The 21,921-nt window shown below is 54.3% G+C and overlaps 2 protein-coding genes across 11 annotated transcripts in view; one reads left to right on the plus strand and one right to left on the minus strand.

The window, feature by feature from the left end:
* MARK3 (microtubule affinity regulating kinase 3) overlaps positions 1 to 4,964 on the plus strand; it is a 92,274-nt gene extending 87,310 nt beyond the window's left edge. For 5 of the 9 annotated variants that reach the window (XM_006216869.4, XM_015250056.3, XM_031679422.2 and 2 more), the window contains 3 exons: positions 1,154 to 1,180; positions 2,363 to 2,407; positions 4,422 to 4,964. In XM_006216869.4, the coding sequence (XP_006216931.3) occupies positions 1,154 to 1,180; positions 2,363 to 2,407; positions 4,422 to 4,767 (418 nt within the window). In that variant the 3' untranslated portion in view covers positions 4,768 to 4,964. The remainder of the gene's footprint in view (positions 1 to 1,153; positions 1,181 to 2,362; positions 2,408 to 4,421) is intronic. The other 4 variants (XM_006216865.4, XM_015250057.3, XM_006216866.2 and 1 more) reach the window with 2 other exon arrangements.
* Positions 4,965 to 16,078: 11,114 nt separating this feature from the next.
* CKB (creatine kinase B) lies at positions 16,079 to 21,082 on the minus strand. 2 transcript variants are annotated; one of them, XM_072963815.1, is made up of 8 exons: positions 20,768 to 21,082; positions 18,761 to 18,965; positions 18,414 to 18,568; positions 18,208 to 18,340; positions 17,717 to 17,888; positions 16,887 to 17,010; positions 16,546 to 16,735; positions 16,079 to 16,464 (listed from the first exon to the last, which is right to left on the minus strand). In XM_072963815.1, exons 1-8 carry the CDS (start codon positions 20,864 to 20,866, stop codon positions 16,286 to 16,288), a joined length of 1,257 nt encoding a protein of 418 aa, XP_072819916.1. In that variant the 5' UTR covers positions 20,867 to 21,082; the 3' UTR covers positions 16,079 to 16,285. The 2 variants fall into 2 exon arrangements, with proteins under 2 accessions (XP_072819916.1, XP_072819918.1); XM_072963817.1 differs by lacking the exon at positions 20,768 to 21,082 and adding an exon at positions 19,230 to 19,387.
* Positions 21,083 to 21,921: the final 839 nt, after the last annotated feature.

Genomic DNA, 21,921 nt, shown 5'->3' on the forward strand with positions numbered 1-21,921 from the left:
ATCAATTTTCAACTAAAATAATCTTTTGAAGTATACTGCCCTGTATTTATGTAGTGTTTAATTATTTACAAAATATTTTCACATGCATGATCTTTTCTGCGTGTAGCCCTGCCGTGTACTACTTTTGAGCTGATTATGAAGTGGTGGACGGTTATCTACAGCAGTTAGATACTTTTAGAATTGGTTGGGATCTGAAGCAATGCTGAAGTCATCCCGAATTAGGGGAAGGAATGTATTAATTCAGTCACTCAGCAAATACTTACGTGTGCCTCCTGTGCTCATAGACTGAGTTCTAGAAATAGTCTGATAGGCCAACCTGTACTTGCCCAGGAGTGCTGGTCACATGACCATACAAGCCTGGTCCACAGTTTAAAGTTCTTTGTGTCGTATTCTGTTCAGTGCAGCCTCCTTTAAGCCTCTTCTTAAATTGTTTTTAACGAGCAGAGTCACTTCTTTTAAATGCAGCTTTCCAGTTTATTCCATAAAAATAAAACCCCTACTCTTGTCATTTAATTTTCATTCATTTTGGTAGCTAAAACTCTGAAAAGTCTACTTCGTTTTAAACTCCCCATAACTTACTAGAGTGCTGTATGTCAAGTGTGTTAAAACTGCAAGGGAAAAAAAAACCTCCAGAAACTTTTTTTTCTTAAAAAGTGATTTATATCATACCACCGTGGCAGAGGTTCTGTTAATGTTTAAATCATCTTCCTGAAATAAGTAATAATTCCCTTCATAGATATTTTATAATGAAATTTTCAACTTTTCTATATAAGGTGAGATTTTGTTCATAAGGTATTCTGAAGAAAATTGAGAAATGTTATTACTAATACATTGCAAATGACTTTTCTTTAACACAAGATGTTGAATTTTGTTGGCTCGAGGTATATCCATCTGAAGAACCTTTAATTTAATTACAGCTGATGTCTATTTACTGCTAAATTTTTTCTTGCAAGCACAGATGTTTTTATTTTTCTATTAAAAGATCACATGCCACTTACCTGTGATGACTTCTTTTTCATCAAATGTCACAGTTTCACTGTCGGACAGGAGGGGAGCCCCATTTTACTTGCTGTTTTTTGTTCTCTGTAATTGACTATTTAACTTGTGAAAGTCATTTTTGTTAATTTTTTTTCTTTGGCTTAATTTCTTTTAGAAACATGTCATTCAGGTTTATCAAAAGGTAGGACTTATATATACACTTTTTTTTTTTCAATCCTCACCTCAAAATGGCTCCTGCAGTTAACATCAAGTTTGGCTTTCTAGCCCTGTTTTTTTTCCTTAAAAACTAAACTTTCTGCCAAGAACTAAATACCTATGTCTTTGAAAGGAAACTGGAAAGAAAAAGATTAACTCTGTTAGGCATTTTAAAGGGACTGTGCACCCATGTAACAAGAGGCCTGCGCATGCTCTGTGCGTCTTCTGTCTCTGGTAGAATTATTTAGCATCCAAATAATTCTGTCTTTATACTAATAACACTTAGCATGCTTCTGTTTGAAGAGTGAGATGCTCAGTAACTGTGTGCAATTAATGGTTAGCCTCAAGCATGCACAAGGTAAGTGGTAACTTGTCATTTTTTATTTCGTGGATGATCGCATTAGCAAAATGCTTTAAAATGCTAGAGAAATTAGCTAATGTCCTGATACTGGAAACAAGCATAAAATTCAGATCTACAGCCTCATTTGGCTTGGGTTTTTCAGAAATTAAGACATGGCCAGATGCATAGCAGAAATGTTTTAGTATTTTCCAAGAATTGAAGAGTAAGTAGTGTTGTCTCTAAAAGCCGCTTCCAACCAGCCACTGAAGAAATGTGCCTCCTTTGTACTGACTGCGCTGTACTAAATGTCACTCCTACTAGGTGGGTGTCTTTTTATGACAGTCGAGACACCAGAAGCGCTGCTCGCTGTCTCAGAACGCACACCTGTGCGGCTGTGTGTGCTGCGCCACTCGCCTTCCTGGTGCTGGCCTGCCTGTGGCCACTGGAAGACGGCGTTGCCAGAAGCTGTGGGAAGAGTGCCTTCTTCTGTGGGAGACTCCACTCCGTGACTGTTTCCCTGGAAACCCCTTGCGCTTCGAGGGGTGAGGGAAGAGTCAGAGTGACTGCAGCCCAAGACCATGAGTGCGCTCAGGCCCAGAGCTGGCCGGGGTTGCCCGCAGTGGATGTGAAGTGGGTGTGCAGCGCGCCCCCCGCACGGCCTGTAGACGCATGGACGGCGGTCTCTGGCTGAGTCGCACCCATGAAAGGAGGAGTTTTTAAAAGCCCACTTTACAGTGTTTGTGTTTATATACAGGTGGTTGTGTACTGCTGTGTAAGATCTCTTTTCTCTTTCCCACTTCTCTGTGCTTCTGAATTCTATTCGTTGAGGCTTCCAACTGAATATGAGAGGAACGGGAGATATGAGGGCTCAAGGTGAGGGAAATGATTTTTACTTAAAATATTTTATAGGTATTTACCTCTTTTCCGTGGCAGAGGCAACACTGTTCTGCGTCATAGTCCTCCTTCTGGGCAGGACTGCATAGTGAGGCCAGCATCACGTGGACCTGGGCCCCTGAGTGGCTTGGTGCCCAGTGGCCACGTGAGGGCGCTCAAGTGCTTTCGCCGCCCGCTGGGCGAAACCTCCAGATCCCAGCCCCAGCTGACAGGGTGTTTGCGTGTTAAAATGCACAGCCCTCCTCCTGCCTGAGCATGTCCGGTATCTGAAGTGAGGTCCCGGAGCCGATGGGAGCCGATGGGAGCAGGGTGACAACTCCTGGTGTAGATCTGGTCTCTAAGGGTGAAAGCAGGGTATTGAGTAGAGTTTTCATATTTCAAATTAGATTTTTTCTTAAAGAATTATGTTTTCTTTTACGTGTTGTGTAGCTGTCATTGCATGGATTGGGGGCGGGGGGCCTGACGCTGTGCCCTCAGCTCCTGTCCGTCTGTACAGTTGATTGTGCCTGCGACACGTTCTGTGCCTTCCATACCTCCTGGCCTTCACTTAGTTATTTCTTCTGCTCGACACACAAACTCTCGTCCACCACCATCCCACGACCTCTTCACGGCTCTTCTCTTGTGCCACCCAACCCCACTGGAGCCCTTGCCTCCTTATCCCACCCTGCCTTTCTGCATGCAAGCCCCCGCTGGGCAGGCTCCACTTCTCCTGTGACTCCAGCCGATTGCTCATGTGTTACCTGCTACTGCAGTCTTCTTGTGTTACATCTTTCCTCCCCCGCCCCAGCTTAGAGAGCTTTTGCTCATGTTTGTAGCCTGTTTCGTATCTAGCAGCATTTTCTATGTAGGAAGCTTTCGAACAGTTTTGGTAGGTGTGAATCAAACTCAGTATTCTGCTAGCAGTTTGGCAACAGGGAGAGCCGTATGCATAGTAAAACCTCTGGCCCAGCCTCAGCTCTGATGAATTTGCCAGAGGATTAGTGTATTTAACTACATATCCAGAAAGTTTTTAATGCGCAAGAGTGTCAGGTACTGATTTTCCTAATTGAGGCGCCCAGACACACAGGAGAGTGTGAACAGTTTTTTGTGGCAGCGATGATTGAATGCCTCAGAGCAGTGAGACAGCGGGTGCCTTTTGTTGGAGAGCCACTGAGAGCCACGCGTGGGGCCCTGCTGTGACACCACCTCGCGGAGACTGGGACCACAGCCTGCACTGTGAATTCGTACAGTTTTCATCCAAACTGGTCATTCACTGCTTGCCAGCAAAAGGCCTCATTTCATTTTCCTATTTTAGTAAGAAGGTTGTGCCATCTAAGAATTCTTTTTAACTGTGAAATTGAAAGTTGAAATTAATAAAAGTGAAGGAAAAGTGCTGAGGTGGGTGGAAGGGACTGAGAGAATGGCCTACCCTCCATCCAGCTGTGCTTAACATCTGGAGCTGTCTGCAGGGAAAGCAATTTCAAACTTGCCGAGCCACTGGTTATCCTGAGGAACAGTGACAGTAGAGGTTGTGGTAAATTTTTAGAAATTGCGGTGGAGGAGAAGGCCAGGCCCAGCAGAGCTGGAGGCTGGGCTGCTGACCCCTCCTTCCTGAGCTGGGCCTCTGAGGGGCCCTGCCGGCATCTTGCCCCCTGCAGCCAGCCTGGATGGGCAGGGCTGGGCTCTAGGGGATGCGCTCGCCCTCTCTCTGCTTTGCCTGATTCCCAAGGATTCTGTTTAACAAATTATTTTCTTAATTTTAGTAAGTACAGATGACTGGTGAAGATTTTTCACCCAGGTAGATTTTGTGTGTGTGTGACTTATGATTTAGGGGAGAAGGAAAACAGATGAATACTTTGTGGTAAAGGAGCAAATTACCAAATGTGAGTCTATGCAGGAAAAATGTGGAAGTCGTTTACTATGCTGTATTGGAGATGTGGTCATGAACTAGCTGAAATAGAAAAGGTTGGTTTTCCTGTGCAGTTAAGAATAAACCTGCCACTGTGCATTTCAGTCGCAACGTATCTGCTGAACAAAAGGAGGAAAACAAAGAAGCAAAGCCTCGTTCCCTGCGCTTTACCTGGAGCATGAAAACCACTAGTTCCATGGATCCCAATGACATGATGCGGGAGATCCGCAAAGTGCTGGACGCCAATAACTGCGACTATGAGCAGAGAGAGCGCTTCCTGCTCTTTTGTGTCCACGGCGATGGGCACGCAGAGAGCCTCGTGCAGTGGGAGATGGAGGTGTGCAAGCTGCCCAGACTGTCTCTGAATGGGGTCCGGTTCAAGCGGATATCAGGGACGTCCATAGCTTTCAAAAATATTGCTTCCAAAATTGCCAATGAGCTAAAGCTGTAACCCGGTAATTACGGTGTAAATTAAGTAGCAGTTTAAAGTGTTTTCATGAACACTGATGGAAATGTATAGAGTAATATTTAGGCAATAACATCTGCATCTTCTAAATCATGATATTAAAATACGAGGACGAGAGCACGCCTGGGAGCGAAAGCTGGCCTTTTTTCTACGAATGCACTACATTAAAGACGTGTGTGACACGTGTGCCCTCTGTCTTATTTCCATTGTCAGCGTGTGACAGCATCTCCACATGCCTCCTGTGCGGGTGTGAGAGTGGACGGCGTGTGTGTGAAGTAGTGCAGACGGAAGCATCTCCTTACACTGGCAACCAGAGTTGTCACGAGTACCTCTGTGGGAGATCCTTTGGTGCTAAAACATTAGAATTGCCAAGAAGGAAAATACTGAAATACTACTAAGAATTAACTTCAAGACTAGTTGACAGTTAATACAGGTTTACAGTTCATGCCTGTGGTTTTGTGTTTGTTGTCTCATGGTTTTTAGTGCAAAAGGTTTAAATTTATAGTTGTGAACATTGTGTGTTTTTCTAAGTAGTTTCACAAGATAATTAAAAATTCACTTTTTCTCAGTAAAATCTTGCATTGTCTCCTAATACTGTATTTAAGACTCAGCTGAAGGCAGTGGCTAAAAGTATTTATTTTTACCTCCACCACCAAGTTGAACAGAAGCCAACGGAAAGTGTATGAAGACCGGGGCCACTTTGTCCTTAGTACGGATCCCAACATTTTGTGATCATGAGCATCTTTTTCTCCAAAGGCAGCGCCAGGAGAAGACGGGCCTCCTGGTGATCTGAGAAGAATGGGGGCCGGGAGTGGCTGGAGCCTAAGCCTCGAGACTGCGTATGGAGGAACATCCGCTCTTGTCAGTTCTGGGCTGGTTCTCCAAGAAGTATGTAACTTTCCCCTCGTTTTTTGTGATTCAGTACACGAATCAGACCCACAACTTTTTCCAACACCTACATGGTTACGTAGTGAGGGTCATGAGCTCTGATGCTTTAATCTCGTGTTGAAATTGTCGCACTGTGGGTGTGCTGTGTGGATTCTGGGTTTGTCCGCGTGTGGAAGTCTGGGCAGACAATCACTGTTGTAAACACTCCCTGTGGGTGTTCGGGGTGTATCCCTAGACTCTTACAGCTTGTGTCCTAAAGGGGCAGCAACCAATAAACAACAATACAGTACCTAGTGTGAGGCGAAGTGGTGAGTGGCAGGAGGAAGTCACAGCGCTGGGTCTGGCATTCCAGAGGGCTCGGGGCTCGGGAACGTGCCATGTTAAATAGGGCGACAGGCGGGGACGTGGTGCTTGAGCAGAGGGAGGCACCTGGGCTCATCTCCGTGGAGCGCCAGGCTGAGGCCGGAGCACACAGTGGTGGGAGAGCCGGTCAGAACACCAGGCGGGCTGTGCAGGCCCTTGTGAATGTGCCCATTCCTCAGAGGTGGGAGCAGAGGGAGTGTTCGGCAGAAGAGTGGCCTTGGGCCTTCAAAGGCTGCTCCAGCTGCTATGTTGTGACTTTATCACAGGGAGCAAGCAGAGATCAGGAAAGGCATTTGAGGGCTGATGAAAGTAATTAGGCAAGAAGTGATGCTGACTTGGCGAGACGGTGCTTGGATTCTGGGTGTTTTGAAATAGTCAACTGCATTTACTCATGGATTGGAAATGGGTGAGTGAGAACAAGCCAAGGGTGACTGTTCGGTTTTTGCCCTGAGCAGCAGAAAGGATGCGGTTCCCATCTGTTAAACTGGGGCAGGTTGCCTGGAGAAGTCTAGGGGTGGAAGAGCAGGTTCGGATACCTAGCTTTTGAGATGCCTTTAGAACGAGGTGGGGACCCGGGAGAGACCTCAGGAGCGCTGGGCAGGTGGACTGTTCCTATTTAAAGCTGAGAGGAGAAGGCCAGTGCTGAGCCCCAGAGATAGTGCCTGCTGAGGCCAGGGAGGAGACGTCGTGCAGTAGGGGGCACGTCGGCCTGTGGGCCCCAGCGGGGGAGGGGACGGGGTGAATGCCCTTTGACCTAACAACGGAGCAGGTCGTTTTCACCTTAACTTCACCTGGAACGTTCAAGCCTTCATGATTAGAAAAGAAGTCCCCTCCTTTTTTCACTCTAGCCTTTTTCCTCTCTGTCCAGACCCTTCCCCTTTCGGCGCGTTTCTGAGCTCAGTGTGGGCGGCTTCCGGTGCAGGCCCGCCCTGCAGGAGTTGCAGAGGTGAGGCAGTGCCCTGCCAAGCAGGGGTGTGGCTGCAGCCGAGTTTCTTATCCTTTAGCCCAGTACGCCTTTTAAATTGTTTTCTCTATTTATGTTCTCAAGGACAAATTGAACACTAGAAGTTAAACAAACTCCTTTAAGAGAGATTAGCTTCCCACCTGCCCTGATAAAATGGTCGCTCTTTTTGCAGACAGAAATGTTCTTAATTTTGATTGCTTGTCATAAGCCTTCTCTGCATTTCAGTACATTACTGATCCAGTTAGAAGTGGCATGTGTCTGTGATACTAGTGTGCACCCCCAGAAGTCATCTGAACTGGTTGTATTTAAAAGGCTCCATGACTGACCAACATAGATTTGGGTCCAGCGGCAGCACGGGAAGTGTTAACTTTGTTTCCTCCGTTGCTAAGGGGCCCATGCCCTTCCTTTACATAGTACATTCTTGGGATGTATAATTTTTATTTTTCATACAGTGAATTTTGAAAAGGAATATTCTAGACTAGAGTATTTTCATCATTGAGATAAAGCCCTGTTTTTCCCTCATTTACTCGCTTGGAATCTCTCAGGTCAGGTGAGGTAGCTGGTGGGGCCACAGCGCTGGATTTACTTACCCGACAACCAGAGTGTTGTCCTACTCCTGAAGATAAGGTTACTATTCCCGTTATGCCAGCTTTCCTCGCACCCAGACCAGGCACATCAGAGGAACCAAGACGCGCCTGGGTCCCGGGCTGTCCCTCCGTTTCTGAAGTGAAGGCCGTGCGGAGGGCTTGGGAACGTGCAGGAGCGCAGCCGCGGCTGCTCTCACAGCACGTGCTTCTCCAGAGGTCTAGAGAACAGTGCTGTTTAAAAGAGGACTCTCCCTCTGCGGTATGAACAGGTTGCTGTTGTTGTGGAAACCAGCCCTGGAGCGCCCCGTCCCCTCGGTTCTTCAGTGAGTGGCGCTTGGTGGCCTTGGGGTCCACGGAGGGCTTGTGTCTCCCGTGAGTGCAGGCGCAGGGGAGACGCAGGGATGTGGAGGCGCGTGTCTGTGAGTCGCTGCCCCTTCTGTCCATCTCGGGCAGGAGGGGCCTCAGAAATGTGGTCGAGAATGAGGAAGGGCTTGGACTCGGTTTACTTTTTTGGTTTTTGTTGTGTTGTGTTGTGTTGAATTGCTAATTTACCATGAGGTCCTCTAGACGGCTCAGCAGCTACTTTTAAATGGGGGGAAGTGGTTGCTCTTAGAGGGAGCGACATGAAGAGAATGACACGCCCTGCAGGTGTTGACAGCGCACAGGTGAGTCATGGTGTGACTGTCCCTGAGTAGAACTTGGTGTCCTTGCCAGTCAGCAAGGAGGGCAAAGTCCAGCAGCTTTGTAAGTTGGTCTTTGGTTTACCACTTGGAGAGACAGAACCCAGCCAGAGGTAATGCTTCCTCAGAGACAGTGCTCGCCGTGGTGTGTGGTGAGGTGGCAGCTGAGCAGCCACCAGTGAAATTTGGGGTGATAAGTGTCAAGCAGCGTTGTGATCCTCAGAAGTCAGAAAGAGCTCTGCCAGGAGGCGAGCCCCTGGCACAGCAGAGGCACTGAGCTGGTCACTGCAGCAGGACTCGGGTGGCCAGGGAGGCCGGTGCCAGGCAGGGCCCAAAGTGGGGGCTCTTAGGGTTCACTCCACGCAGACATCAGTGCCTGTTAAGGGAATTGGGCGGTGAGGCTTTGTGGGTGGGGGCCCTTGACCGAGGCAGCCTGGTTTCCAGGTTCCAGGTTAACTTCACTTTCCTCCTGTATAAAGTCAGCACGGTTAGTAGTAATCTCTCACCCTGGGTTGTTGGCAGAGCCCACCAGATGGATGGCAAGTGCAGAGCAGGGTACGGGGCAGATGTTAGCGAGCAGGGCGGCTCACGAGGTTCAGATCTTTAAACAAGAGTACAAGCTAATCCTCCCTCCCTCCCGGCTCACCCAAGGCACAGAGGTCCTTAAACAGCGGGCACCGCCTTTGAGAAGAAGACGCTGCCCTGCCAGCAGAGATTTGATAAGGAAATTTCCCCGGTTTCTAAAGTTCTGGGCTCTGAGCTGGCTATTGGGAGAGTTGACAGGCCTGTGCCGCACCTTTTGGCCCCAGGCCTTTGCCGGTGTCCCCAGAAGACAAGGAAAAGCTGGGAGCCCAGATAAGAGGGTGAACAGGAGGAGACTGATGGCCCCCCACCCTGCACACTTTGCTCCCGTGTCCTCAGGCCTGCCCTGGTTGTTACGTTTAAAATTGCACCCAGCTCTCCCAGGCCTGCTTGCCCAGCTCTGCCCTCTCACCATCTGCTGCTCCTGTCACCCTAGCAGACGTCCCTGACAGCTTGGTTTCGTCCGTTGTGTGTCCCTTCCCTGCCCTTACTAGAAGAGAAGCCGGGGGGGGGGCGGGAATCCTCATCTTTTTTTTTTTCCCTGTCACCCACATACCTAGAATAGTGCCTAGTCCAGAGTTTACACTCAGTATTCATTTAGTACTGGTGGTGATGATGACGAAGCACAGGCCAGAGGGGTCTGGAAAACGTGGCCGCTGTCCCCCATCCGGGTTCCCCCATGGCTGCCCCTCCCCAGACGGCCCAGGCAGGCAGGCGGCAGCAGTGGGGAGCCGTGTTTTGGTTTGGCACCCATCCTGCTTGGTCTCCAGCAGCTCTCCCAGCCTTTCCTGTTTTACAGACGAGGCTCGGGTGATGAGAATGGAGTCCACGGGCAGGTTGGGCCAGTGCGCTTCTCTCTACGCCACCTGTCTGGCTGACGCCCACATTGTGTATCCAGCTGAGGACGGGCTCAGACCCTGCTGGTTGCTGTGGATGTAGATCCTGCGTCACATGACATTTGCTGTCAGATGTGAAATGCTTGGCTTAGTGCCTTAATCTGCCCCAGAGCACGAGGAGTCACACGGTCAGCAGTGTTTGGATTCAGTCTGTTAAAAGAGGATGGCCACCTGAGGCTTGGCAGCGCATGGGAGCCGTGTTCTTCCGGATTCCGAGATTCACTAACGGTGGCCGTCACTCTGCCTGCTTTGTCTCGGTGCCAGGCTGCAGCTGAGACCCACTGAGCGGGAGAGAGGGGTCACCTTGAGGGGGAGGCCAGGGGCCACGTCAGGCATTTCTGCTGCCTTCTTGATGTATTTGTGTTGTTGTCTGGGTGCTAGGGCTGGCAGGTTACCCCAAGGTTCTCACACCCTCTCCCAGCTCCCTGGAAGCAGATTTCCGTGCTTTCTAACTATGGGGCCTTCGTGGGGGTGTCGCTGAGAAAAGAGACAACCGATCACACCGTGCATGGCTCTTCCCCCAGCCTGTGCCTCTTGTAATTTCCTGCTCTCTACATCCCACCCACTGAACCCACCTCGCAGGGTTATTTTAAGCCAGAACTCATCCCTCAAGCAGGAGGGAAGTCTGCAGTGGCTCATGAGGAACTTCTCCAGCTTCTGCTGGGCCACCTGGGTGCAGGGCACTCGCAGGCACCCCCCAGGGCCTGGGGCCGTGCTGGCTGGGGCTGCATTTTCCTGATACCTCCCCGTAGTATCTCCTGCTCTGGGGAGCTTTAACAAGTCATGGCTCAAATATCTGAAGATAAAAGTTGTGTCCCTCCCTGAATTTTGCTTCTTCAACTTAAGCTGCTCCAGTTCTTCTCAGGTGTTTCAGGACAAGGTGTAAGGACTTTTTATCATTGTTGGTTTGTTCATGTGTTCATTGATCTACATTCATATTTTCGGGGGAGATGGTATGAGATGGTGGCCACTCTGGAGGGCCCTGTGCTGAGCTCTGGGGATCCAAAAATAAGGTAAAACCCATGTCCTTTAAAAGCTCATTCTCACAGGAAGAGGAACATATGGTCTTGAAACCTGGTGTGGCCAGTGCTGCAAGGGGGGACGCGGGGGCTCAGGACCGAGCAGGAAGCCCAGTCTGGGTGGGGGAGGCAGGTGGAGATTACAGGTCCAGCCCGCCCCGGGGGGTGTGCGGGTATGCTGCTGGGCAGTCTCTGTCTCATCACCATCCCAGGAAAGCATGTCTCATTCAGGGCGCCTCTGTTCTGCGCAGGGGGATTTGGCCCAACACTTCCTTAGGGAGTGACTTGGCTTCAGGGTAGAGCTCTGCTGCCATCAGACCAAAACAGACCTGCTGCCCTGGGGAGCCAGGTCCCGGGGACCAGGGAGGAAGCATCACAGTGTGAACACCTGGTACCCCCGCTCCTTCCAGAGTGAGGTCTGCACTGACTGGCCTCTCTCTCTGGGCTGGGAGCTGCCAGCAGGCGTGGGTTGGTGTGAATACCTCAAAGCAGGCGTATTCTGCATGGAAATGAGCCAGGAAGTAGGAGCACGTGCAGACGTGTTCATTAGTTGGCACCGGAATCCTGGTTGAGGGTGCCCCTGAGAGCCGTGTCCCCAGGCCCGCTTCTGCTCCTTCTGTACCAGCTCAGCCGTCACTTAACTGCCTCCAGTGGTTGGAGTTCTCACCCTCCCGGCCTCAGCCCCTCTGGCTTCTCTCCTCTGTGGCCCCAATGCCCTGTGTCCCCGGGTCCCCTCCTCTCCGAGCTCTAGAGACTGGTGATGGACTCATCTCATGGCTCGTCAAATACCGACTCAGTGGGTGGTGGGTGGGAGTTCCTGTTACCCTGAAGACCATGCCTTCCCTCCTCTCGTCCTGATGTTGCTAACTGTGTAGGGCACGTTTTGCTGGACTGCGTTTCCTAGTATCATGGCAGTAATTAATTGAACCACGACACTGGCACTGCGCTGGAAAAGCGAAAGTCATGTTGTCCTGTGTCCTGGAGGCTGGAGAAGAGAGGAGAGCAGTCAGCTCCTGGGTCCTTTCTGGTCTTGAGGAAGAACAAGGAGCCAGGACCACTGGCCTCCCTCTGCTGAGAGCGTTTCCTCCCTAGAGAGGCACCCGTGCCATGGCTGCTGGTGCAGCAGGAGGCCCCTGTCAAGCACAGAGTCAAGTTTCAAGTACGGATCAGTATGGGCCACCCACCTTTATTAACTTCTTTTTTTGAAATTGTAATGAATTTTAAGTACTACTAAAGTTGGACAGTTGATGAGTCGAAAGTATTGACAAAACTAGACTTTTTACTTCAGTGAAAATTTAATGTAACTTTCGTTCTATTTTGTTTGTTTATTCTTTTTATTTGCCAGTTGTGTATCTCTAGTAACCTGGGCATGTGTTAACACAGACCACCTGTACGCGTAATAAGAACAGCCCAGTTCAGGTCAACAGCCCAGTTCAGGTGGGCTGAAGCAAGGAAGACCCAAAGCCTGACCCCATAGCCACCATTCTCAGAAGATGTACGGTGAAACTGTGTCACGGGGAGGGTGACAGAGGATAAAGCCACAAGAGGAGGATGGGTGGTCCTTCCCAGAGGAGGGCTGAGCAGGTGGGGAAGCCTTACCTGGAGATGGGCATGGGTGGGCCCTGAGCTTTGGGTAGGCAGGGCAGAGTGTGGCAAGAAGAACGCAGGCATGCAGAAGGGAGCCCGGCGGGGCTGGACCAGAATGGCAAATGAGAAGTCTGGAGGTGCTGGTGCCACTGCCATCAGTCTCTGGTCTCACATGTGCCCTTTGGAGTGCACACTGGGGGAGATGCCCAAAGCCAGGCTGTTTCTGGAGCTACTGGTCTCTCTTCGAACTAAATTCCTGGATAGATTTCACCTCCAAGCCCTTCAGGACCCTACGTGAACCAGCAGGTACCGACCCAGGCCTGACCTTGCAGCGGGATTAGCTTGTGGCCAGGCACAGTCCCAGCCCGTCCCATCGCCAAGTCAGGAGGGGTACTGGCCATGACCCACGAGTGCGCCAGGTTAAACATGCAGGTGCTCCACTCGCCGTGCTTAGTGCCCTTGTCTCAGGTGGCTTCTGAGCATCTTACCCCACGGCTGCTGCAGCGGCGTCTTGGAATTGGCCCTCGAGCTGGGCAGCTGCATGCTAGGCTCTTGTTAGGAACGCAGAAGGGGAGAAGGCTGCCAGAAGACTTGCAGCCGCCTCTGCACAGAGACCGATCAGAAACGTGAGGAGCCGGGAGGAGTGCTGTTTGGTTTTGAGTCTCAAGCTTGACTATTTAAGTCGAGCCTTAAATTTTGACAAGGCCCCAACTCTGAGAAAGGTGTAAAGGTTAGGACTTCTGAAACCAAACAGAACATCCTCGCTTCACTGTGTCCTTGGCAAAGCAGAGCCAGTATGCAAGGACAGGTGTGGGGAGCAAGGTGGAGGGAGTCCGGGTGCTGTGCATGGGTCCCGGCAGAAAGCCTCTAGCCAGACTCAGGAAGCACGATTTGTCACCCAGCTCACATGTGAAAAGCCTCCACCCCCTGCAGGACCAGAAAGGCCCCGCTTCTCCATGCTGCCGTGCTGTCCCCTGTGCACTGGAAACCTCACAGCCAACAAGACGACTCCTTGTTAATGAAAAGGTGGTTTACCTGGGGAAAAGGAAATTATCCTAGAATTCGTGAGCACGTATGTGACACCCCCCCCCGGGGGGAGCTTCAGGAGGCCTTGGTGTGGGCAGCAAGCAGCTCCCAAGAGAAGTGCAGAGTAAGGACCGTTCAGGCACTGCTGCCTGTTCAGCCACTGCCAAGAGCGCCAGGTCCTGCATGCTGGACGACGTCTGGAATGTTCTGAAAAGTCAAAGAGCAGTGAAGAGACCTCAGGACTTGGAACTGGTTGGTCTCACTGGTGATCCTCAGCCAGTCCCCTCTCCCCTCGGTTTCCACCCCCAGAACGGGGAGAGGTTCACCGCAGTGAAGGAGGGGCTGGGGCAGTCCTGTCCCGCAGCCCCGGCAGTCTCCCACCAACCGGGACACACACAGGCATTTTTTTAAACAGTCAAAGAAAAAAAAAAGGAATTTGTTTTGGCTTATGTAAGTAATAAATGTTCACTGTAGAAAACGTGGGAAATAAAGGATAAAGAAGGAAATCACTTGGTACCCCACCGCCCACCACCAGCTCCTGTTCTGCGGGCCTTCCCCACACGCGTGCGGTGCGGGGCCTGCAGGGTACAGGCGGTTTCATCAGCTGCTCTCGCGCTTGGGTTTTTTCTCAGCAGGTTGCCATCTCACGGAGTTCCTGCTGCTGTGGATGCCTGCAGGGCGCCCCTTCAGGGAGCGGTCCTGGTTTTGACCAGCCCTTTATTGTTGGCCACCCTGACCAGCCCTCCCCAGTTCTGAGTAAATAATGAAGCAACTCTTCATTATTTCTGTGGGGCAGCCATTCTCAGGCTGGGGACGATTTGGGCCCCCAGGGGACAGTTAGTACTGTCTGGAGACATTGTTTCTCCACTGTCCCAGGCAGGACGGGTGATACCTCTGGCATCTAGAGGTTGGAGGCTAGGAGTCCTGCTGAGTGCCCCACAGTGCCTGGGGACCCCCCATCACGTGCGGGTGCCGGGTGCTGCGGGCCACGGCTGCTGCGTCCGATGCTGTCGCCACTGCTGACTGGTGCCCTCTGCCCAAGACCGTAGTGAGGAACAAAGGCACGTTGGCGTGGAGGAGGGTGTTTCTTGGGCCTCCCACGTTTGACCATGATTTTAAGGAGGATGGAAATCACTGCTGAAAGGTCTCTGGAATCGAAGGGGAGGGAGCTTGGAGGGAGTTACATCGAAGGGGTGCCCCCGGCGTGTGGAGTAAGCGGTCTTGTCCAAAAGGAATGAATGTGACTTACATTGTGCAGGAAGTAGAGCCAGTAAATAAGCAAGAAAGAGAAGTAAAAACCGAGGCAAGGGGGAAACGATGGTGGGAAACAGGTGGCGAAGGAGAGCAGCGGTGGCCGAGGAGAGTCCTCTCCCCCAGGGCCCAGGGAGCAGTGCCCGCCCTGCCCTCTTGACCAGCTTCCCAAGGACCCAGGTGCTGTGTGTGCTCCGCCCCAGCTGCAGGCAGAGGGCAAGAGGGTGAGGCTCAGGCTCCAAGGGAGTTGACTTCACTGCCTTGTCAAACCCTGCCCACTTGGCCTTCCTGGATGAGAGAGGCCTGCAAGGGGCAGTTGGGGTTTCAGCTCATAGGTGGTTCAGGGAGCGCCCCATTCTGACAGTCCAGATGGTGAAAGGAGGGTATTGAAACACTTCCTCAGGACATGATTTGCTTGTCTGACCAGGCCCCTCAGGCACCTGTGCCCACCTTAAGGTGGTGTGGGCACAGTCACCTGTTCGTGGGCAGCTCCAGGACTAGCCAGGAGCCTTCCCATTGCTCCTGCTCTCTCGGGCAGTGCCAGCACAGGACAGAGGCAGCCCTGGCCAGCAGGTGGCAGCACGGGCCATCCGCAGAGCTGAGGAGCTGGAGGACACGCCCAGGGCCCCTGGCTGTGTCCCACCTCGGCTCCCCAGGCCCTGGCTGGAAGTGGGACCCTTGAATGAGAGACCAGTTGGGGACCACAGCACCTGGGAAGTGGCTAGGAAGCAGACCTAGAGACCATGATGCCCTGAACAGCCCCAACCTCCTTCCTGCTCGGGGACCCTGTGGTGGGGACCCGCCATGGAAGGCCCAGGGACTAGGGCACCTGAGGGTCCTGGAGAGGAGGCTGTGAGAAGGGGGCAGTAAAGGGGCACCGGGGCTCCATGGAAGGGGCTGGAGGGCAAGGCCTGGGGCCAGCAAGGGGTCAGTTCAGCCTGAGTGGAGGCTGGAAGGGAAGTGGAGGAGAGAGATTATTTAGGAGACAGAGTGGGTGTTGGTGTTGGGGAGGCGGCAGGGAGAAGCTGCCAGGAAGAGGAGGAACAGGGTTCTGGGGGTGGAAGACTGGAAAGGTACCAAGTTTCTGGGCTCCAGCCCCCCACCCCCCAGCAACATCTCCCCCATGCCACAGGGTGGGGCTGAACCAAGGCCTTGGCCCCAGCCCCACTCCAAATGTCCCTTAGATGCTCAGGCTGGGGCTCCACCAGCCTGGGGCTCCTCCCTCTCTTTGCCCCTCCCCAACCAGCCCGCTCCAGGCCTGTAGAGAAGCCAAGTAGACAGGATGGCAGAGAGGTTCATGGAATAGGATTGGGGGGTACAGCAAGGTGACTGCCTCCCAACTACTTTACCATCTTACAGTGAAGCAGAAAGGGCAGACCCAAGGATCAGGTCCCAAAGCCCAGTTCCTGGGCCCCAGGCTGCCCCCAAAAAGAGGAGGCACCACTCACAGACCTGGGGCAGGCCGAAAACCCTAGTTTATTTCAGCATCAGCAATATCTTAGCCATCACAAAAATAAACTCTACCAAGGGCAGGAGGTCTCTACAGCGAGGCTAAGGGCTCAGCTGCCAATCAGCGAGCCTCAGGGGTGCATGGTGGGCACTGCCTGGGCAATAAGTTAGGAAGCAGTGGGGCTGGCAGTGGCGCAGGTGCAGGCAGGCTTCACTTCTGGGCAGGCACAAGGTCATCGATGGCCTGGCCCTGCTCCAGCCGCCGCTCCATCTCAATGAGCAACTTCACACCGTCCACCACCATCTGCACCAGCTCTACCTCTGAGAAGCCCAGGCGGTCTGCGTTGGAGACGTCAAAGACACCACCCACGGCGGCCGTGTCCACGCCGCCTAGGGAGACAGCTAGGTCAGCAGGGCTGGGTTGGGGGCTGCCTGCGGGAGAGCGCTGCCTGCAGGCCCCACGCCACTCACCGGTGCCTCGCTTCTGAAGCCGCAGCCGCTTGAGCACCTCCGCAAACTTCTCGTGCTTGCCCAGGTGGGGCAACTTGATGTGCACACCTGCCCGCAGCCCTGTGCCCAGGTTGGACGGGCAGGTAAGGATGTAGCCCAGGTGAGGGTTCCACATGAACTCGTAGTTCTTAGACTTGAAGAGCGTTTCAATCTGGAAGTGGAGAAGGTGTGAGGGGAGGCCTGGCTGAGATTCCCCCCTCCCCAGGGGTCGTCGGTCTGGACCCCAGAGCCCCCTTGCAGGACTCCTGATGTGATTGAGACCTGGGCTCCCCAAGGAGGCTGCCTGAACCCTGGGGCCTGACCTGGGCGAGGCCACTGCAGAAGCGGGTGAACACCTCCTTCATGTTGCCCCCCTTCTGCATGGAAATGACCCGTAGGTGGTCCTCCTCGTTGATCCACACCAGGAAGGTCTTGTTGTCATTGTGCCTGGGGGAGGGGCGCAGTCAAGCCTCCTCCCTGGACCACGGTCTCGGGCTACATCCGGGAAACTCTTAGCAGGTCCTGACGCACTCCTCTAGACCCCTAGGTGCTCAATCCAGCTGTACCCAAGAACAGGGGCTGCTGCCAGGACCCCAGCCCCATCAACACCCTGGGGGCAGGCAAGGAGGCCAGGACACCTCAGGGAGGGGACCAAAAGAGGCCTGAGCTGCTTTCCAGCTTGGCCGGCAGGTACTGTGTGGCCCAGGTAGGTGGAGAGTAGGAGCAGGAGTTAAGGGGCAGAGGCAGTCAGGACAGCACCCCAGAGGGATGTGCCTGCTGTATCTGGCCGGGAGCCTGCCCTGCACAGACAAGAGTGTGTGGGCCCTCCTCCCCCCCACTTAAAGCGTCTGCGTCACCTAGCACCTGGCAGAGTCCCCGTGGGGAAGCAAGTGAGGAGAGAAAACAAGATCCCAAGAGTCGGGGGGTGGAGGGTAAAAAGCCAACACAACTCGTTCCCCACCCACCTCTAAGATCCTGAGGCCGAGGCTTCTACCAGCCCGGGCCCCTTCACCTACCTGCGCGGTCGAGGTCACCTGCGAAGAGGCTTGGACGGCACCGAACCTATCCCGGCAGCGCGGCCCCTCCCTCTTCCTCCTCGGCTTCGGCAGGGAGGGAAGAGGGACCCGCGGGAGGGGGTTTGGGGAGTACGCACCAGATGCCACGGGCATCCGGCCAGTCGCGGGCCATGCCCGAGGCCAGCAGCAGGGGCGATACGGGCTTGTCAAAAAGGAAGTGGTCGTCGATGAGCTGCTGCTGTTCCGCCTCGGTCATGCTTTTGAGCGCATAGTATCTCCCCGCCAGGTCACCGTCCAGGCTCGACAGGGCTGCGGAGGGGCGCGCTCAGGACGACAAGCTGGTGGGCTCCTACCTCCACCCCCACCACCCCAGGCGACACGGATCCGCCCCACCTCCCCATGCCCGCCGAGCTTGGTAGGAGTGCAGTCCTGGCAGTCCGAGCGGGTTACCCGGACTCGGGCGGACCCTCGCCGGGCCCCAGGGCGCTGTAGGCGCAGGGCCGGGCCTCCGTCCCTCCGGGAAACCGGAGCCGGCACGGCGGCGGCAGCTCGGGTGACTGGTAAACAAGCCAGCGGGGACCCAGGCTGGGACCGGGATGGGGGGGCGCCCGTCGAGCCTCACCCCTACCTTCGACGGCGAGCTTCTCGATGGCGCGGCGCTCCCCGCGGCTGCAGTGCGGGGGGAGGCAGAAGCCACGGATGCTGCGGCCCGTGCGCACTCGCGAGCTCAGCACGTAGTTGGGGTCCAGGTCGTCGCCGCCCTGGGGGCCGAGGTGGGGTGAGTGCCCGGAGACCCCTCCCCAGCCCGCCCCAACGCCCCGGGCCGCCGGGCACCTGCAGATTGTCGGGGTTGAGGTCGGTCTTGTGCTCGTCGCTGGGTTTGTAGCCGCCGTGCCGGTCTTCAATGATGGGGTCAAAGAGCTCCTTGAACACGTCGTACGACTCTTCGTCGCCAGCCACGCAGCCCACAGTCATGATATAGGGGTGGCCTAGTGGGGGAGGCGCGGAATGGGGACAGTGACGTCACTGCCAGACCTGAGGGAGCCGCTGAAGACCCTGCGGCTGCGCACAGAAAGGGGGCGCCCGGACCTTGACCCGAGGGGGATCTGAGGGTGGCGCTGGGCCCGTGGCTCGCGGATAAGGCGCCGGCACCCTGACCCCCGGGACTGGGATGCGCGTACCTGGGTTGTCCACACCGGTTTGGATGACATCGTCCAGCGTGAAGCCGCTTGGCGTGCTCTTGGCGCGCAGCTCGGCGTACAGCTCGGGGGTCAGCACCTTGGCCATGTGGTTGTTGTGGCTGCTGAGGTCGGGGAACTCGTCCTCGGCCGGGAAGCGCAGCTTCAGCGTGTTGTGGCTATTGGAGAAGGGCATGGCGGCGGCGGGCTGCGGGGAGACGCGGGAGTCAGCGGGGTCCCGAGGCACCAGGCCTCCTGGAAACCACCAGCCTACCCCGGGCCCGGGTCACCTAGGACGCGGTCAAGGTCGGCGGGGCCGACACCGCGCTGGGAGCTCCTGCACCGCCCAGGACCCCAGGCCCAGCTGGCACGCCTTCCCCAGGCGGCGGGCCCTCGCGTGCCCAGAGCGCGCGACGCCGCGCCCCAGCCCTGGCGCCTCGCGCGGCCACCCCCAGCCCTCGGGCCCACTCACCGACTGGCCGGGCAGGGGCGGGGGCCCTGGGTCCTTCCGCAGCTCCGGGCGCGGCGCAAGCGAACAGCGGCGGCTCCGCGCTCCCGCGGCTCTTAAGGGGCGCGACGCGGCCCGCCCATTGGCCGCTATTTATAGCCCATTCATTCCATTGGGCCGCGCTGCGGGGTGGTGCAGCCGCTTTGTCCGCCGCCCGCCGCCCCCCGCAACCCCCATAGGCTGCCCACCCCGATTGTCTCCTCGCCGGGACCCCGCGCAGCCCGCCTACTCCATCGGTGCCCACGCAGGGCCCCGGAGCTGAAACCTCAGGCCCTTGGACATTCTGGATTCGTCTCCCGCGGCCTGCCTCCGAGCGGGAAACTGAGGCGCGAGAGCCACTGGGCACTTCAGGACGCTCGGGTTTGTCTGCACCCCAGTTCCTGCCTTCCGTCGTCCGGCCAGTTCCCCGCGGTAGTCGCGGCGAGGGGCCAGGCGAGAGCGTCCCGGGCTTCCACAGCCGGTAGTGCCAACCGCCACCCCTCCACCCCCACTTCTCCTGCCCAGCCCGAGCTGGCCCAGAGCCGTCGACCTTCCTCAAGGTGCCCTCAGGCATCTCCCAGACGATCTTGGTGCAGAGAAAAGGAGGCACGCGAGAGGCGCAGTCTGGCTGCTGCCCCCATGGCGGCGCCCGCGGCGCCTTGACCTTGGGCAAGTCCCGGGCCTTTGGGGGACCCGAGCCAGAGAGCCCTCCTAGTTGATGCGGGACTACTATGAGAGGCCCTGAGAGGCCTCTGGACAGTGCACAGACTCAGTGACCAGACCCTAGATCTGGGCCCTCTCTGCAGCGGGCAGGTTCACCTCTCCACCCCTCCCGCAAAGGCACCTCAGAGACACTCGGCAGAGACAGAGGAAATGCTAACAATAAGTACATGTGAGATTTTAAAAAGCCAACCAACGAAACAAACAAAAACACTAAAAATCAGAATCACACTAGTTAAAACAACAATGGCTATACCTTCCACTACCCCCAACACACCCAGACTGGCAACAATGTAAGACTGATACCAGCGAGTGTTGGCCATGGGTTGGAATGTGGAGAGACAGGCATTCACTCGCTGCCGGCAACTGTGAATTGCTACATCCTTTTTGAAAAGTAATTTGGCAGCATGTAAAAATTGCAAATGTTCATGAAACAGAGCAGGACCTTGTGGGGTCCTCCCTGGTGCAAAATCTTTTCCATGTCCCTGTTTCTTGTTTGTAGGCTTCATTCAGCCTCCCTGACCTTCTCTGAGTTCCAAAGGGCAGATTTAAAGAGTTGCTTTTCAGGGAAGGGAGGGGATACCGAAACAAAGGAGGGCAGTCAAGAAGCAATAGTGCAGTCTTGGGGCAGGGTCTTGGTTCCTCCTCCAGGCGTATACAATATCTTTGAGTTCTTTGGAAACTAAGGCCCTCACCCAGGTGGAGGATGGTAACTTCAGACCAAACCCAAGATTCCTGGCGCACAGCCCTGTTACCTCCCCACCAGACAAACAGAAGAAAGTCACACACCCAGCAGCCCTCACCTGAATTTTGCGTTTAAAAACTTCTCGCAGAAAACCATTGCCATCCATTCTCCTTGCCTGGCCCTGCAGTAAACCTTTCTCTGCTCCAAACTCCAACATTTCAGTTTATTTGGCCTCACTGTGCGTTGGGCATACGAACTTCTGTTCAGTAACATTCATCCTCCATGACCCAGCCATCCCAGTTCTAGGAATCCAGCCTATAGAAAGAACAGACTCATTTCTCTTTGCAGACAGACCAAGAGATGTGTACTGGGAGAAACAAACACAAACAAAACCTGGATATAACTTAATGCTATAGCTTGGAGACTGGTCGGGAGGTAGGGAAGGCATCTCCCCAGTGTGGAATGTTATGTAGCTATTAAAAAGCATGAATTGGCGCGTGTGTGGTTAATGTCCATCTTATGTTGCTTTGTGAATGAATCAAGAAAGGGAGGAGGCCCTTATGTATGTGTACATTTAACAAAGTCCCTCCAGGACTGCACAGTGAGCTCCGCAGGCATCAAGGTGAACATTGCTGCTGCTGGAGGAAGACTGGCTGAGAGCCAGCAGCCAAGAGAACAAATGTTATCAGGAGATGGGAGGAGAGAGATGCCATGGGGTCAGGGGGAAAGCAGGAATTCCAGTGTATTTGGTGCCTCTGAGGAATGGGAGCAAAGCCCCAAAGGATGAGCAAGTCTGTTTGCCTCCGTGCGCTGTCCCTGTGGTTACCACGGAGGGACTCCTGCCCTTCCCTCACTCACCTTGGCGTGCTTTGACCTGCTCCCAGTCAGCATTATTTTAGACCCATAAAATAAACCGAGGTAAAAAGGCAAATGGCCCCAGAAGACAGCAGCTGTCCCTTAAGCCTGGAATGCCTGCATTCTGTGCCCTTTGCAGCCCCTTCCCCTAATTTTAGAAATATCTGCAGCTGCCCTCCCCAACTCCCCACCCCCAAAGGCCTGATGGGCTCAAGTTTCTGTTTCTAGAAACAGAACTGCTGGCCTTGGAGGCCTACTTGGCTTTCAGACCCCAGGCGGGAGGGAGCTGGAGAGGGGCAGCTCAGGGCTTCTTTGTCTGTAGCCTCTGCAGCTTCTGGGAAAGCCACCCTCCCTCTTCCCCCAACCCTCAGGCCACCAAGAGCCTGACCAACGTTGTGGGATAGAGGCAGGGAAGGA

The sequence above is a fragment of the Vicugna pacos genome, chromosome 6 (assembly GCF_048564905.1).
Source record: "Vicugna pacos chromosome 6, VicPac4, whole genome shotgun sequence".
Classification (NCBI taxonomy): domain Eukaryota; kingdom Metazoa; phylum Chordata; class Mammalia; order Artiodactyla; family Camelidae; genus Vicugna; species Vicugna pacos.

Bases quoted from the DNA above. Each gene is read 5' to 3' on its own strand.
- CKB (XM_072963815.1), bottom strand. From the start codon at position 20,866: ATGTTGGAGTTTGGAGCAGAGAAAGGTTTACTGCAGGGCCAGGCAAGG. The intron at 18,569-18,760 runs GTACGCGCATCC...CTCCCCCACTAG, and splicing joins AACCGGTGTGGACAACCCAG to GCCACCCCTATATCATGACT. The intron at 17,011-17,716 runs GTGCGTACTCCC...CCCCTCCCCCAG, and splicing joins CCGGATGCCCGTGGCATCTG to GCACAATGACAACAAGACCT.